General features: G+C 38.5%; 1 protein-coding gene across 2 annotated transcripts in view; it reads right to left on the minus strand.

The window, feature by feature from the left end:
- LOC113523095 (inactive dipeptidyl peptidase 10) overlaps window positions 1-16,729 on the minus strand; it is a 329,346-nt gene that overhangs the window by 28,636 nt on the left and 283,981 nt on the right. For both annotated transcript variants that reach the window (XM_052892171.1, XM_052892160.1), the window contains one exon: window positions 7,031-7,125. In XM_052892171.1, coding sequence (XP_052748131.1) covers window positions 7,031-7,125 — 95 coding nt within the window. The remainder of the gene's footprint in view (window positions 1-7,030; window positions 7,126-16,729) is intronic.

Here is a 16,729-nt window from a genome sequence, read left to right on the forward strand (position 1 = left end):
AGTGTCTGAGTGCCTAGTGTCAGAGTGTCTGGTGTCGGAGTGTCTGATGTCGGAGTGTCTGATGTCGGAGTGTCTGGTGTCGGAGTGTCAAGTGTCTGAGTGTCTAGTGTCTGAGTATCTGAGTGAGTGTCTGAGTGTCTGAGTGTCTAGTGTCCGAGTGTCTAGTGTCGGAGTGTCTAGTGTCTGAGTGTCTGAGTGTCTAGTGTCCGAGTGTCTAGTGTCTTAAGTTACTATACCGATTTCGGAAATATCTAACTGTGTCTACTAGGGAAAAGTTGTGTGAGGCTCTTGTCTGTCACTAGACACTAGACACTCAGACACTAGACACTAGACACTCAAACACTAGACACTCAGACACTAGTCATTCAGACACTAGACACTCAGACACTAGACACTCAGACACTCAGACACTCAGACACTAGACACTACACACTCAGACACTAGACACTCAGACACTAGATACTCTGACACTAGACACTCAGACACTAGACACTCAGACACTAGACACTAGACACTAGACACTCGGATACTAGACACTCAGATATTCAGACACTAGACACTCAGACACTCAGACATTCAGACACTAGACACTCAGACACTCCGACACTAGACACTCATACACTGGACACTCGGACACTAGACACTCAGACACTAGACACTAGACACTAGACACTAGACACTAGACACTCAGACACTAGACACTCAGACACTAGATACTATGACACTAGACATTCGGACACTAGACACTCTGACACTAGACACTCTGACACTAGACACTCAGACACTAGACACTCAGACACTAGACACTAGACACTAGACACTCAGACACTAGACACTCGGACACTAGACACTCAGACACTGGACACTCGGACACTAGACACTCGGACACTAGACACTCAGACACTAGACGCTCGGACACTAGACACTCAGACACTAGACACTCAGACACTAGACACTCTGACAATAGATACTAGACACTAGACAATCAGACACTACACACTAGACACTCAGACACTCAGACACTGGACACTAGACACGCAGACACTAGACTCTAGACACTAGACACTAGACACTAGACACTAGACACTAGACACTAGACACTAGACACTCTGACACTAGACACTAGACACCAGACACCAGATACCAGACGCTAGACACTCAGACACTAGACACTAGACACTAGACACTAGACACTCAGACACTAGACACTAGACACTCAGACACTAGACACTAGACACTCAGACACTAGACACTCAGACACTAGACACTCAGACACTGGACACTAGACGTGCAGACACTAGACACTAGACACTAGACTCTCTGACACTAGACACTCTGACACTAGACACTCAGACATTAAATACTAGACACTCAGACACTAGACACTCAGACACTAGACACTCGGACACTAGACACTCTGACACTATACACTCAGACACTTGGACACTAGACACTCTGACACTAGACACTCAGACACTTAGACACTAGACACTCAGACACTCAGACACTGACACTAGACATTCAGACACTGGACACTAGACACTAGACACTCGGACACTAGACACTCGGACACTAGACACTCTGACACTAGACACTCCGACACTAGACGCTCAGACACTAGACACTGTGACACTAGACACTCAGACACTCAGACACTCAGACACTCAGACACTAGACACTCGGACACTAGACACTCGGACACTAGACACTCAGACACTAGACGCTCGGACACTAGACACTCAGACACTAGACACTCTGACACTAGACACTAGACACTAGACAATCAGACACTATACACTAGACACTCAGACACTCAGACACTCAGACACTCAGACACTCAGACACTCAGACACTCAGACAGTCAGACACTAGACACTCGGACACTAGACACTCAGATACTCAGACACTCAGACACTGGACACTAGACACTAGACACTAGATACTCAGACACTCAGACACTAGACACTCAGACACTAGACACTCAGACACTAGACACTCTGACACTATACACTCAGACACTGGACACTAGACACGCAGACACTAGACTCTAGACACTAGACACTAGACACTAGACACTCAGACACTAGACACTAGACACTAGACACTCAGACACTAGACACTAGACACTCAGACACTAGACACTAGACATACAGACACTAGACACTAGACACTCAGACACTAGACACTAGACACTCATTCACTAGACACACAGATACTCGGACACCTAGACACTCAGATAATAGACACTAGACACTCTGACATTCTATGTCAGGTCCACACACGGCTATGAGTTAATACCTAATAATAATAACGACCCTCTGCTCCTTAGACAACCAATTCTAGGCGGCATATTTTTTTTTTTTTTTTTATACCACTGAGGTGGCAAACAAGCATACGGCCCACCTAATGGTAAGCGGTTACCGTAGCCTATGAACGCCTGCAATACCAGAGGTATTACGCGCGCGTTGCCGACCCTGAAGAAACCTCTTTACCCCCTTTTGAAGAACCCCATGCTGTAGTCTCTCGGGAAAACCTCGGCAGGGAGCTCATTCCATAACCTGAGTGTTCGTGGGAGAAAGCATCTCTGAAACCGCGTTGTACGCGACCATTTAGGCTGTAAGGTATGAGGGTGAACGCCCTGCCGATGGCGAGCCGTACGATGATAGAAAGTGGCCGTAGGCATCATATTGAATAATTCCTCTGAGCACAATCCGTTGTATAAGCGGTAGAACACGCAGAGTGAGGCAAAATCTCTCCTAAGACTTAAGGGTTCGATACCGCTTGCAAGCATGGGATCATCGACAATTCTCATAGCTCGTCGTTGCACTGAGTCGAAGGGTTCAAGCTGGTATCTAGGTGGTCCCGCCCATAAGTGACAGCAATACTCCATATGGGGCCGGATTTGCGATTTGTAAAGCATTAATCGCTGATCCGGCATAATGCTTCGCTCTATTGAGCACACCGAGTTTTTTGGATGCCAGCTTCACCTTATCTTCGAGGTGGCCACGGAACTGTACGTCACTAGAGATGTCGACACCAAGGATCCCAATGCTTTTAGAGATGTTAAGAGACGTGCTTTGGAACTGTGGGGCCACAGCAAATGGGGTTTTTTTAGCGGTGAACGGGCAAGCTTGTGTCTTAGAGGGGTTAAATTGGACCAAGTTTTGTCGTCCCCAATCAGAGACTCCAGTTAGTGTTCTCTCGATTTCAGACACAAGCTGTTCACGATTGTTCTCCACGATGGAACGGGAGACATTGGTACGACCCGTATAAAGGGCATCCCCGGTGCTGTCATCCGCATAACAATGAATGCTACCGAAGGTTAACATATCATTAATATGCAGTAGAAACAGCGTCGGGGACAGCACAGAGCCCTGCGGGACGCCAGCGTTAATATCCATGCTATCGGAGCAGCAACCATCTACAACGGTTTTTATACGTCTGCCTGATAAAAAACTGGCGACCCATTTACAGAGGCTGTCGGGAAGTCCATAGTAGGGCAATTTCGATAGAAGACCCCGATGCCAGACCCGGTCAAATGCCTTTGCAATATCAAGACCGACAGCAAGCGCCTCACCTTGACTCTCAATGGTATATTGATATAAAACAATCAGATTTTAATTTAAACCTTCAGGAATACAACTTTGAAAGCCGCTTGTAGTTTTTACGCGATGTCGAAACAAACATACAGATATTTCTTCTATTGTGTCTACGAATCAATTCATCATTCGTCGACGTATTTTATTATCGTTTAAAATAGTGATATCACTCGACTGGAGTCGATGTTTATTTGAACAGAGCAAAATCTGCATGTTACTTGTAATATGTAAATAGATAGATAGATAGATAGATATATACTTTATTTGTACACACAAATAACATTAGCTATTGGTTCATATTAAAAAAAAATAAAAAAATAAAATATATGCAAAAATTAAAAACAAAAAAAGTACATAAAATAGGTTATATATATATATATATATATATATATATATATATATATATATATATATATATATATATATATATATTTGCGGTTTGTCGAAAAAAACTCCGTATCGTTTAAAGCCCAGTGTACGCAACCAATTATCGTTAAAGTGTAATAAATTTTACAGCTGTATTGGTTACTGGAAGCAGAAAAAAGGATTTCATGAATATTTTAATGAAATTTATGAAGTAATCTTTATATATATGTACGTGTTTTTTGTTTTTGTTTTTTATTTTTTTAAATATTTTAAGGGCTTTTACCTTCTTCAGGTATATCAGTCCTATTGTACCCTGAACTGATTTCTCAAACAAAACTTTATCTACCTTCCCTAGACGCGGAAAGAGAAGAATTAATGGGCATCAATATATTCATACATCGGAAATTTTCGCTATGTATTTTTAATTAATAAAATTACATAAATAATATATACATTTAATTTTTTTATATTTTTTTTAAAATAAGGGTTGATTCCTAATTCCAATGAATTATTAACACCAATTATTATGAATGGTTAACACCAATGAATTAGGAATCAACCCTAAATAGTAGGAATAGGAGGAAGGGATTGTTAGTAACGAGGTATATTATTCGCATTGCTAGCAATATATCACCAGATAATATCACCAGAGGGAGACTTTGTACAAAAGTCGTTTGATTGGGCACCTCTGTCCCATTCATGTTTCAACCGTGAAGCAGTTGTATTTGCATGGCTGTGTTTCGGTTTGAAGGGATATGGCAGTGAATTTACAGGGTACAGAGGAATAACACCTGAGTCATCAGGAATGGCAATGCATGGGGGTATCGTGGGCGAAACAGTATACTTTGTTATGTTCATGGTACTGCTCATGTCTATAGGCGACGGTTACCACTTTCCATCAGATGGGCCGTCAGCTTGTCTGCCATTCTAAGTTGTATAAAAAAAATCCGACGAGATGGACTTCCATGCGGAGCCTTCCGGAAATCATTGTGGTTAATTAACTATAGTTATGACAATAATTCATTTAACAAAAATATACAAGATACATATTTAAATTTTTTTTATGGATGATAATTGAATAGTAACCCCACCCGCGCTATCGGTATACACCGGCGGGGCACCAGTGAAGAATGATAGGTGAGGATGAAGTAGGCCAGTTAGCCCATCATGACGAATTCAACAATGATTGTTCACGATGGTTTCCAGGGGGAACCACGTGGAGGTCGACCTAATAAGGTATATTGCTAGCAATGGGGCTGTCAAACTCCATTGCTAACAATACTTTTCCCCCCAACATATTTTCATTGATGTATCAAGTTGAAATTAATACATCCATGTGTTTCTAAGAAAAAGAGTCTTGATGGACCGACGGGTAGACAACGAAGTGATTCTCTAAGGATTCTGTTATTTCCTTTAGGGGTACGGAACTCTAGAAATGACAATTTAAAATCGCTTGTGATCAAGTTCAGATGAATAATGATATATTTCTATTCTATTCTGGATATTAAGTGAAACATACTCAGTAACAATGGTATTACATATGTGCCAAGTTCCAGCCGTGTAATCGCTCGCAAGACGAACGCCTGCCGATCCGTCCTGAATACGCAATTGTTCTAGAATACTTTTATTTATGCTCACATCGCCTCCAAACTTGTGCCATGGAAAGTTCTTTCTGTTCTAATCTGTCACGCGATCAGTCATGCGAGGTCTTTGTTGTCGAGTCCCTTTCAAACTTCAGTCGATCATTCATAACTTGGTAATGCCAAGAAATAAAACAAAACTCAAATATGGCCATTGTCTTTTTGTCAATCATATTTTGTTCAAGTTATAGCAAAGTTGATAATATAAATTAACTTAATTTTTATTATTAATTATTTATATAAGTAGTTAGGTATTTTTGATGGACGCTAATGTAGTGGTAGTTGGCAGGCTTGGCAGGCTGACTGGCAACCACAGTCAGGATTTAGAGATATTTTAAGAGGGACGCTGCTGCCCATCCTTCGTAGTCTCTTGGTTGGCTCATAAGACACTTACGGGAAAGGAAGGGGTAGCCTATTTGATGTCGGGACTTTATCATCTTATTTTATTATCTTATAACTCTGTTATTTATAACATACTATTAAAATTTTCGAAAATAATATGTTAGATATTAAGTTACTAATATTTTTTTTATTCAACTTAGAATAGCAAACAAGCTGATGGCCCACCTGATGGAAAGTGGTAATCGTCGCCTATAGACATGAGCAGTACCATGGACACAATACTGAGTAGTATACTGTTTCGCCCATGATACCCCGAATGCGTTGCCATTCCTGAGGATTTGGGCGTTATTCCTCTGTACCCTGTAAATTCATTGCTATAGTATATGGTGAAATATGTCTCACCCTTTAAACCGAAACACAGCCATGCAAACACAGCTGTTTCACGGTAGAAACACGAATGGAATAGAGGTGCCCAAGTAAACGACTTTGTACAAAGTTTCCCTCTGGTATACTTGATAATATGTTATAAATTAACTAAGTTACTTGCTGATATTTTTTTTATGGATGACAATGGAATGGTAACCCTGCCTGCGCTAACGGTATACACTGGCGGAGCACTAGTGAGGGATGATAGGTAAGGATGAAAAGACAGATCAGTTAGCATATCGTGATGAATACACCTGGAATTCGGCACGATGGTTTCCAGGGGGGATCATGGGGAGGTCGACCTGTTAGGGTATATTGTTAGCAATGAGAATGGAAACCCGCATCACTAAGAATCCCTTCTCCCCAGTAGGGAGGTATTACATTAATGTATTTATATAATTATTACTCCTGTGGTTCCGGCATAGAATAGGTCACCCCTTCCTTTCCCGTGGGTGTCGTAGGAGGCGACTAAGGGAGGGCGAGGGATGGGCAGCAGTATTCCTCTTAAAAGATCTCCAAAGCCTAACTGCGGTTGCCAATACGCCTTCCAAGCGAGGCACTTACTGGCAAAATCCCCTAAGGGTGAGGCTTATGTTCATCAATGGACAGTAAAAGGCTGATATGATGATACAGCTAGGAAGCAGTAAGGATACTCACGAATGTGGAGTTGTTCATGAGAAGCCGGGTGGTGAAGTTTCTCACGTTGAACAGCGTGAGCCCGCCCCACCGGTCGCGGAATACCAGCTCTTCGTCTGAAACAAAATCAACAGTTATTATATGTAATTGTAGCAAACTAATTAACGATTTTTAAAGTAGATAAAATAGATGAGAGAAGATGAAACGAACTATGAGAATTGTCGATGATCCCAGGCTCACAAGCGGTATCGAACCCTTAAGTCTTAAGAGAGATTTTGCCTCACTCTGCGTGTTCTACCGCCTGTACAATGGATTGTGCTCAGAGGAATTGTTCAATATGATGCCCACGGCCACTTTCTACCATCGTACGGCTCGCCATCGACAGGGAGTTCACCCTCATGTCCTACAGCCGCAATGGTCGCGTAAAGCGCGGTTTCAAAGATGTTTCCTACCACGAACACTCGGGTTGTGGAATGAGCTCCCTGCCGAGGTTTTCTCAAGAGCCTACAGCATGGGGTTTTTCAAAAGGGGGTAAAGGGGTTTCTTCAGGGTCGGCAACGCACGCGTAATACCTCTAGTATTGCAGGTGTTCATAGGCTACGGTAACCACTTACCAACAAGTGGGTCGTATGTTTGTTTGGCACCTCAGTAGTATAAAAAAAAATAGATAAATCCTTCACTCTTGAAGCCTTATGACTCTCGAATGCTCTACCCATTGACATAAGACAAGTGTTTAACAAATTTACTTTTAAGAGAAAAGTCTACGAATATCTTTTGAAGAAGTTGTGAAAGCAGTTCATCATCTTCATCATCATCACTTTTGATCTCTATCGTTGTTTATTTGTGTTATCGTATACAATCTATAAGTATGTATGTATATTTATATTTGTATGTATGTTTTTATGATATATATTTGTATATTTTTTTTATACAAAGAATGTCAAACAAGTTGCGGCCCACCTGATGGAAAGTGGTAACCGTCACCTATAGACATGAGCAGTACCATGGACATAACAGAGTATACTATTTCGCCCATGATACCCCCCATGCGTTGCCATTCCTGAGGACTCAGGTGTTATTCCTCTGTAACCAGTAAATTCATAGTCATACCCTTCAAACCGAAACATAGCCATGCAAAAATCCTTTAAAACAAACGATCCTCCACTAATATCTATTAAAAAGTATTTCAAATAAAGTGAATTACGTATTGCAATGTTTAATTAGGTGCTTTCTTTTGTGGGAGCCACAAAGAGACTGGTGTAATTTTGAACGATTCTCTTGCGACGTCTACGAAGTATCCACTAATTAGTACTCCCGGGGTTTGTTAGTTTTACTTTATTTTAAACGGCTTCAGTTTTTACTCGATTGTCAAAGGAAAGCAGATAATGGTTTGATAATGTATTTATTTATACTTTATTGTACATAAAAGTCATATTATTATAATTTATTTTGAATAAAAATGCGAGCTTAACTTTGTTAGAGTTCTCTTCCAACACAGAAGAGATACATCTTTACCAGAGAGAGACTTTGTACAACAATTGTTTGCTTGGGTACCTCTGTCCCATTCGTGTTTCAACCGTGAAGCAGTTAAATTTGCGTGGCTGTGTTTCGGTTTGAAGGGTGGGCGGATATGGCGTGAATTTACAGGGTACAGAGGAATAACACCTGAGTCCTCAGGAATGGCAACATATGGCGGGTATCATGGGCGAAACAGTATACTCTGTTATGTCTATGGTACTGCTCATGTCTATAGGCGACGGTTACCACTTTCCATCAGGTGGGCCGTCAGCTTGTTTGCCATTCTAAATTGTATAAAAAAAAGTGTGTGTAGTAACCATTCTAGTATATATATCTCACAAAAAGTCATCTAAAGCAAGGTTCCCTAATTGGCAATTATTTTATTCAGTATTACCTTCGCAGATTACTTTTTTCTTTTTTTTTTACTAATTCAATGCTGTGTTTCTTTAGCGTAGTAAGAGATCAGAAGTCCTTAGAATAATATCTTATTTTCATATAGAAATTTATTTTATTGTCAACATTTAAATTTCGCATAACAGAATGGTTAATAATACAATTTCGTACCGTCAATTACGAGTATATTTTTCGTTATTCCTGTCTACGGTCGACTGGTAGATAACGCCATGTGGTGTTAAGTCCGCCATTTATATTTTTAAGGTGTATTAAAATAAATAAATAAAGTAGAAATTTAGTATATATTGGTCTTTAGAAGAAAAATTTTACTCTGACATCAAATTGACACGTAAATTTTATAGTGAAACTAGCTGACTCGGTAAACGTTGTTTTACCATATATATTATTTCTAGAACTGTGTATAAAAATTTATTTTACTACAATTATTATATTCGATTGCCATCTTGCAACCCTATTGCGGAATATAAAAATTGCGATTAAACAACAGGGGTTGATCGTAAAACGGTGAAAATTTTAATTTGTATCTATTTTTCCGTGCTAAATCATAATAAACTAAAAATAAAAAAAAAAATTGACAAAAAAATAGAAATTTTAGGGTAGCTCACCCTTATCATTGAGGGGTATAAAAATAGATGTAGGCCGATTCTCAGACCTACCCAATATGCACACAAAATTTCATGAAAATCGGTAAAGCCGTTTCAGAGGAGTTTGGCAATAAACACCGCGACACGAGAATTTTATATGTTAGATTTATATAACATAGGATAGAAGTAGGTTTAAAGAAATGAAGCCTTTAATCGATCCAATGTCTAGTTCCAATATTATATATGTTACCCACAAACAAGTACAACCTAAAAGTGCCAATCACAAAAATCCGCTTCAATTTATAGCGAAACATTCACTTTTTAATTTGTTGCCGGTTAAAACCTCCCCCGGTTATATGAAGCTCATCAATTCACCCGGGCCGGGTCGACCCCGCACAAATTGCCGGTATCCGGTGAAGATCGTCGTAATACGAAATCTTGGAAAAAATATGTTGGGGTCGTGTTTTCTTTTTTTTTAAATAATTACTTATTATCTAGTTACATTGAACCGTTCTTTAAAGGAATATTTGGATTATTTCAGACTATTTATTAATCTTTACCAGAGGGAGACTTTGTACAAAAGTCGATTGCTTGGGTACCTCTGTTCCATTCGTGTTTTAACCGTGAAGCAGTTGTGTTTGTATGACTGTGTTTCGGTTTGAAGGGTGGGATATGGCGTGAATTTACTGGGTACAGAGGAATAACACCTGAGTCCTCAGGAATGGCAACGCATGGGGTGTATCATGGGCGAAACAGTATACTCTGTTATGTCCATGGTTCTGCTCATGTCTATAGATGTCGGTTACCACTTTCCATCAAGTGGGCCGTCAGCTTGTTTGCCATTCTAAGTTGTTTAAAAAAAAATTTGTAATCTTGTGATTTTTACCTTACATTACATTAATAACTGTCATGTGGTTCCGTCATAGAATGGACCACCCCTTGCTTTCCCGTGGGTGTCGTAAAAGGCGACTAAGGGAGCTTAATGGTCAAAGGATAGGTAGCAGTATCCCTCTTAAAATATCACCAAAGCCTAACTGCGGTTGCCAACCTCTCTGCAAAGCATAGGCAAAGCCCCCTTTATGGAGGAGGCCTATGTAAGCAGTGGCAAGTTAACAATTGATAAGACAAGCTGTTGACCCCAGGTTTGCGTACGTGATGTCTTTTATGTTACAAAGTTAAGCTTTTTTGACTTATGCTAGTCAGTCAGACAAAGAATTTTATAGGTGTAAATTAAGATATAGTGTCTTTCTACAAATACTTTAATATAGTGCATTTTTTTTATTATTACGCATATTAATTTGTATTATTTAAACAAATACTATAGAGAGGAAATATTTAAATTAGTTTGTAATGAATAAATTCAAAAACTACTAAATTGATTTTAAAAGTTCTTTCATCTATAGAAAGCTATAATTATAATAGTAACATGGATTACATTTTCAAAAATTTTTGGTTCCTTGTAAACCATAAATGTAGACAGCACAAATATTAGTAGACAGTGTGTACGTGGGACGGGTTACCAAAACATTATGGATCCATCCATGGTTTGTGCTGAAACTATTGGCTATTTATATATATATATATATATATATATATATATATATATATATATATATATATGTTATATACTGGCCACCAGTCGCTAGTTCGAATTTTTATATATGTGAAATATCTATTGACATGTGTCACAATTATTCTATTCTAATAAAATAACTTATGTAGATATACGTATTTTATAAATTGGCGACGATGTCAACTATCGATACAAAAAAATTGAAGAAAACACGAGCCTCGCTACGGGGTTTACTCACAAAACTAGAAAATTATATCACGACTAACGAAACAATCCCTCAAGAAGAAATTCAGTCAAGACTTCAATCACTTCAAGAAACATTACGAAAATTACAAGAAATTCAACACGAAATAGAAACAGAATCACCAGAGGAACAACTTAATGAAGAAATAGAAACAAGGTACGACTTTGAAGAGAAATGTACAATTTTAAAGACCAAACTTTTGATACTACAAAACAGAAATCACGAACCCACCGCAGCACTACAGCTATCCCCATCACCTTCGAGCACCAATTCACGTCAAGACAGAAATCCCAAAATGAACTTTCAACCATTTCAAGAAAAGGAAACCTTTAAAAATTTTACGAAAAGATTAACAGTATATTTCTTATTAAACAACATTGAAGACCCTAAAATTAAAGTATATATATTACTATCGGCGTTATCTCCTGAACTTCATGAAAAGTTACACGACCTATGCTCTCCTGAGGATCCAATTAATATGAACTTTATAGAACTTACTCGTACACTAGATGACCACATAGATCCAAAACCGAGTGTATGGGCATTACAACATAAATTTATTACACGGGTACCAAAAGAGGATGAAACAGTAGCAATGTACGCCTCCGAATTAAAGAAATTGTCCAACAACTGTGAATTCAAATGTCAAAACTGCCATAAACCAACCTTAGAAAGCTTCATATCACTGCAATTTATCCGAGGATTGAAGGACAGTGATATAAGAATAAGAATCCTACAAGACCGAGAAACTCCACCTTTTACGAGATTGGTACAAATAGCTACATCCATGGAAATGGGAAAATCGGAAAACATACGAATGTCTACAGACATCCACAGATATTCTGACAGCCTCAATAGAATAACAAATAAAAATAATTATGCTAATACATCACCATCTCAAATACAAAATCGAAGACTACCAATAACAATAAAAGAATTGAAAGGAAAATGCTACCGATGTGGAAAAAATGACCACCAGTCTAAAGAATGTGGTGCCCTAAAATCCATTTGCATGAAGTGCAACAAAACGGGTCATCTAGCGCGTGTTTGTTTACAAAGAAACCTAAATATGAATAAATTAGATGACACGACAAGTAATACGAGTGATGACAACACGGGGGATATTAATCTCATGAAAAGTGAAATATCAGAAAAATACATGATCCCAATAAAAATTGAGAACATACCAATCAATATGGAATTTGACACTGGAGCAACATTGTCATCAATATCCCTGAAACAATTCAAGAAATTGAATATCAGAAACCGAATATTCAAAACTGATATGAGATTAAGAACATACACTGGAGAAATTATTAAACCCTCAGGAGTTGCTTACGTCAAATATGCATACAAAGATCAGACCTTTAATGGAAAATTATATATAATCAACCAAGATGTTGACGCAATTTTTGGCAGAAGCTGGATGAAAGAACTTACAATAAAATTATCAGATATCAATATAATACGAAATTCAGAACCATCTACGAATCTTGATCAATTATTAGAAGAATATACGAACACTGTATTTAGAACCGACTTAGGAAAAATACCAAATTACCAAGCTCATCTGAATCTCAAGGATAATATACAACCTATATTTATTAAACCTCGTCGTATACCGTATGCTTTAAAGGAAAAAGTTGATGTAGAGATAGAGCGACTATGTTCAGAAGGAATCTTAACTAAAGTGGACCATGCGGAATGGGGAACTCCAATCGTACCGATCATAAAACCTAACGGCACTATCCGTTTATGCGCAGACTATAAGGTAACCCTTAACAAATGTATCAAGGATGAACAATACCCAATCCCCATAATTGAAGACATATTCGCAGAAATGAATGGAGGGAAATACTTCTGTACCTTAGATATCAAACAAGCCTACCTAAATTTAGAAATGGATGAAGAAAGCGCCCTTCTACAAACGTTAAGCACACACAAGGGAACTTATAAAGTAAATCGATTGATGTTCGGTGTTAAGGTAGCACCTAGCCTATGGCAAAAATTTATGGATCAATTACTTCAGGGACTAGATGGAGTCAAATGCTTTTTTGATGACATTATTATTCAAGGAACCTCAGAAGATCAACTCCTATCACGACTGAGACAAGTTCTTCAGAAACTCAAAGAGAGTAACCTGCGCGTCAATAGAGAAAAATGCAACTTTTTTAAGCGAAGTATCAATTACCTAGGACATATAATAGATGAAGATGGACTACATAAAAATAAAGACAAAGTGAAGGCCATTATGAAAACAGAGAGACCGAAAAACGTAAATGAATTAAGAACCTTTCTTGGTATGGCGAATTATTACAATAAATTTATACCCAACTTAGCCTCAATAACAAATCCCCTAAATGAATTACTAAAGAAAGAAAAGGAATTTCAATGGTCCTCCAAATGTGAGACAAGCTTTAATAAAATTAAACAGGAGATATTGAGTGAAAGAGTACTCATTCATTTCGATCCCAAAAAACCATTGATAATAGCCACGGATGCTTCTCCTACAGGATTAGGAGTTGTTTTATCTCATAAACTAAAGGATGGATCTGAAAGGCCAATCGCATTTGCTTCTCGATCACTTTCAACTAGCGAAAAGAAATATAGTCAAATCGATAAAGAAGCTACAGCCATCTTTTGGGGTATAAAAAATTTTTTTCACTACTGCTACGGTCGGAAGTTCACACTGATAACTGACCATAAGCCTCTTACCTCAATCTTTCACCCACACCACACACTTCCAGCCCTAAGCACAATGAGACTGTTCCATTACGCACATTTTCTATCAGGATTTGATTACGATGTAGAATACAGACCGGCATCAAAACATTCAAATGCTGATTATTTATCAAGATTTCCAGTGGAATATGTAAAAGAAAATTCTAGAGATCAACACTGCACATTCCAACAACAACAAATTAATACGCTTGATGTCCGACCAGAACTTATAGCTAGAGAAACAAAAATAGATGAAGAACTTAAAATATTATTGGAAGCACTAAAAACTGGTCACTCAGTACGACAACATGGCTATAACGATAACGAACTTACACTTCAAGACAATTGCATTTTGAAAGGAACCCGAGTTGTAATACCGCACAGCCTACGTAGCCGTGTTCTTGACGAACTACACGAAGGACATGTTGGTATTCTTAAAATGAAATTATTAGCACGCAGTTACATATATTGGAAAAATATAGACACAGATATTGAAAACAAGGTAAAATCTTGCAGAGCATGTCGATTACAACAGAATGAACCCCCAAAAGCGCCACTACACCATTGGGAGCAACCTACAGAACCCTGGCAACGACTGCATATCGACTTTGCCGGACCTGTACAGGGTTACCAACTTTTAGTTGTCGTAGATGCCTTCACAAAGTGGGTTGAAATCTACCCTACTAAGATTACTACAAGTTCGTGGTGTATTACTAAACTGAAAGAACTGTTCACTATATTTGGAATACCACATACATTAGTATCAGATAACGGACGACAGTTTATATCTCAAGAATTCGAATGTTACCTTTCCAACTGTGGTATAAAACACTCAAAATCAGCTCCCTACCATCCAGCGACTAATGGCCAAGCGGAGCGCTATATACAAACAATAAAAAGGGCGCTACGTGCAATGGAGGGGGAGAGGGATGACCTTAATGATAAACTTCTGACCATTAAGACACGACTCAGACGTACCCCGACCTCCAATGGTCGAACACCATATCAGCTTCTGTTCAATCGAGACATTAGAACCAAGCTCCATGTCATGTTCCGTACCACACCACCACTAGCGGTAGCTGAATTGAACAACAGGCCTCCTGTCAAACAAATGTATATAACAGGTGACCGGGTCCAGGCTAGAAGCTACTCTGTACGCGGGCCAAAATGGGAATTTGGCAATATAGTAAATAGACTGGGACGATTGCACTACAAAGTACAGACCGACCAGGGAGCTGTGTGGCGTAGGCACGTGGAGCAGTTGCTACCGGCTCCAGGAGTCCAGCAGTGCAGAATAGCGGCGGAGGACTGTTATATACTGGCCACCAGTCGCTAGTTCGAATTTTTATATATGTGAAATATCTATTGACATGTGTCACAATTATTCTATTCTAATAAAATAACTTATGTAGATATACGTATTTTATAATATATATGTATATTATATGTATATATATACAATATACCAGCCAATAGTTGGCCGACCATTTTTGTTAATTGATATACTCCTTCTTTCAAGTCAGCTAAACACACGTCTGAGCACTGAACCATACGAATGTTATATTTATTGAGTGTGCAGTATCAAGATTGTATCGATCAATTTTCATAAAGCTTTCAAAAACATTTTTATTTTCCTTGCACGAATGCAGCGAGCATCGAAATAATCTAGATATGAATCGATTTATGCTTCGTCGAACAAATCGAATAGCCATTCGATATGGAATCCCAATCGATTTAATGGGTTTGATGAAAGCATATAATGATATGTGTACTCGATACACGTCGTTTCATTGATATTTATCAAATTCTCAGATACTAAGTTACTTTATCTATGTATATAAAATACTAGCGGCCCGTCCCGGCTCCGCACGGGTGGACATTTTTACAACATTTAAAAAAGTGGTTATTGCGACATAACGATAATAGTTGGACATATAGTATCGTGAAGATTTTCGTAGTTATTGATATTTTCTTCAATATTGTAGAACATACTTTTGTTCTATCACCAATAGTTTCCGCAGCGCACGCGACAAAAGATATTTTATAGCATTTTTTTTACACCTTGAGTTACGTTACTAAAGTTTTAGTAAAGATCCTTAAATTTTTCTAGCAATAAATATAGCCTATGTTACTCAGGGTGAATGTAGCTTTCTAAGAGTGAAAGAATTTTTGAAATCGACAAAGTAGTTTTTGAGTTTATTCATTGCAAACATAAACACAAAAATACTTCGATTGAAATACTGGAGTATTAACGTGACCGATATACCGATAACGCGGGTGGAGTTACTATTCCATTATTATGCATTAAAAAAAAACCTAGTCCATGGTACTGCTAATGTCTAGAGTCGACGGTTGCCACTTTCCAGCAGGCAGGCCGTCAGCTCGATTGCTATTCTCGCAAACAAATTAAATTATATACATGCGAGTCGACTAGCCGCGAATATCTGCAAAATAAAAGTAATTCCATTATGGCAATACGAGATAATGTTATTTTATTTGCCTGTCTGTTCTGTACGTATCCACTGTACATACGGACTGTAACAGCTGGTTATGGAATCGTGTTGTTGCCATGAAAATGACTCATAACATTTTATAGTAACACTGCCTTTACAGGCAAACCGTAAAGCAGTTGTGTTTGCATGGCTGTGTTTCGGTTTGAAGGGTGG

This window comes from Galleria mellonella, unplaced genomic scaffold (genome assembly GCF_026898425.1).
Source record: "Galleria mellonella isolate WM207_F2 unplaced genomic scaffold, CSIRO_AGI_GalMel_v1 utg109, whole genome shotgun sequence".
Classification (NCBI taxonomy): domain Eukaryota; kingdom Metazoa; phylum Arthropoda; class Insecta; order Lepidoptera; family Pyralidae; genus Galleria; species Galleria mellonella.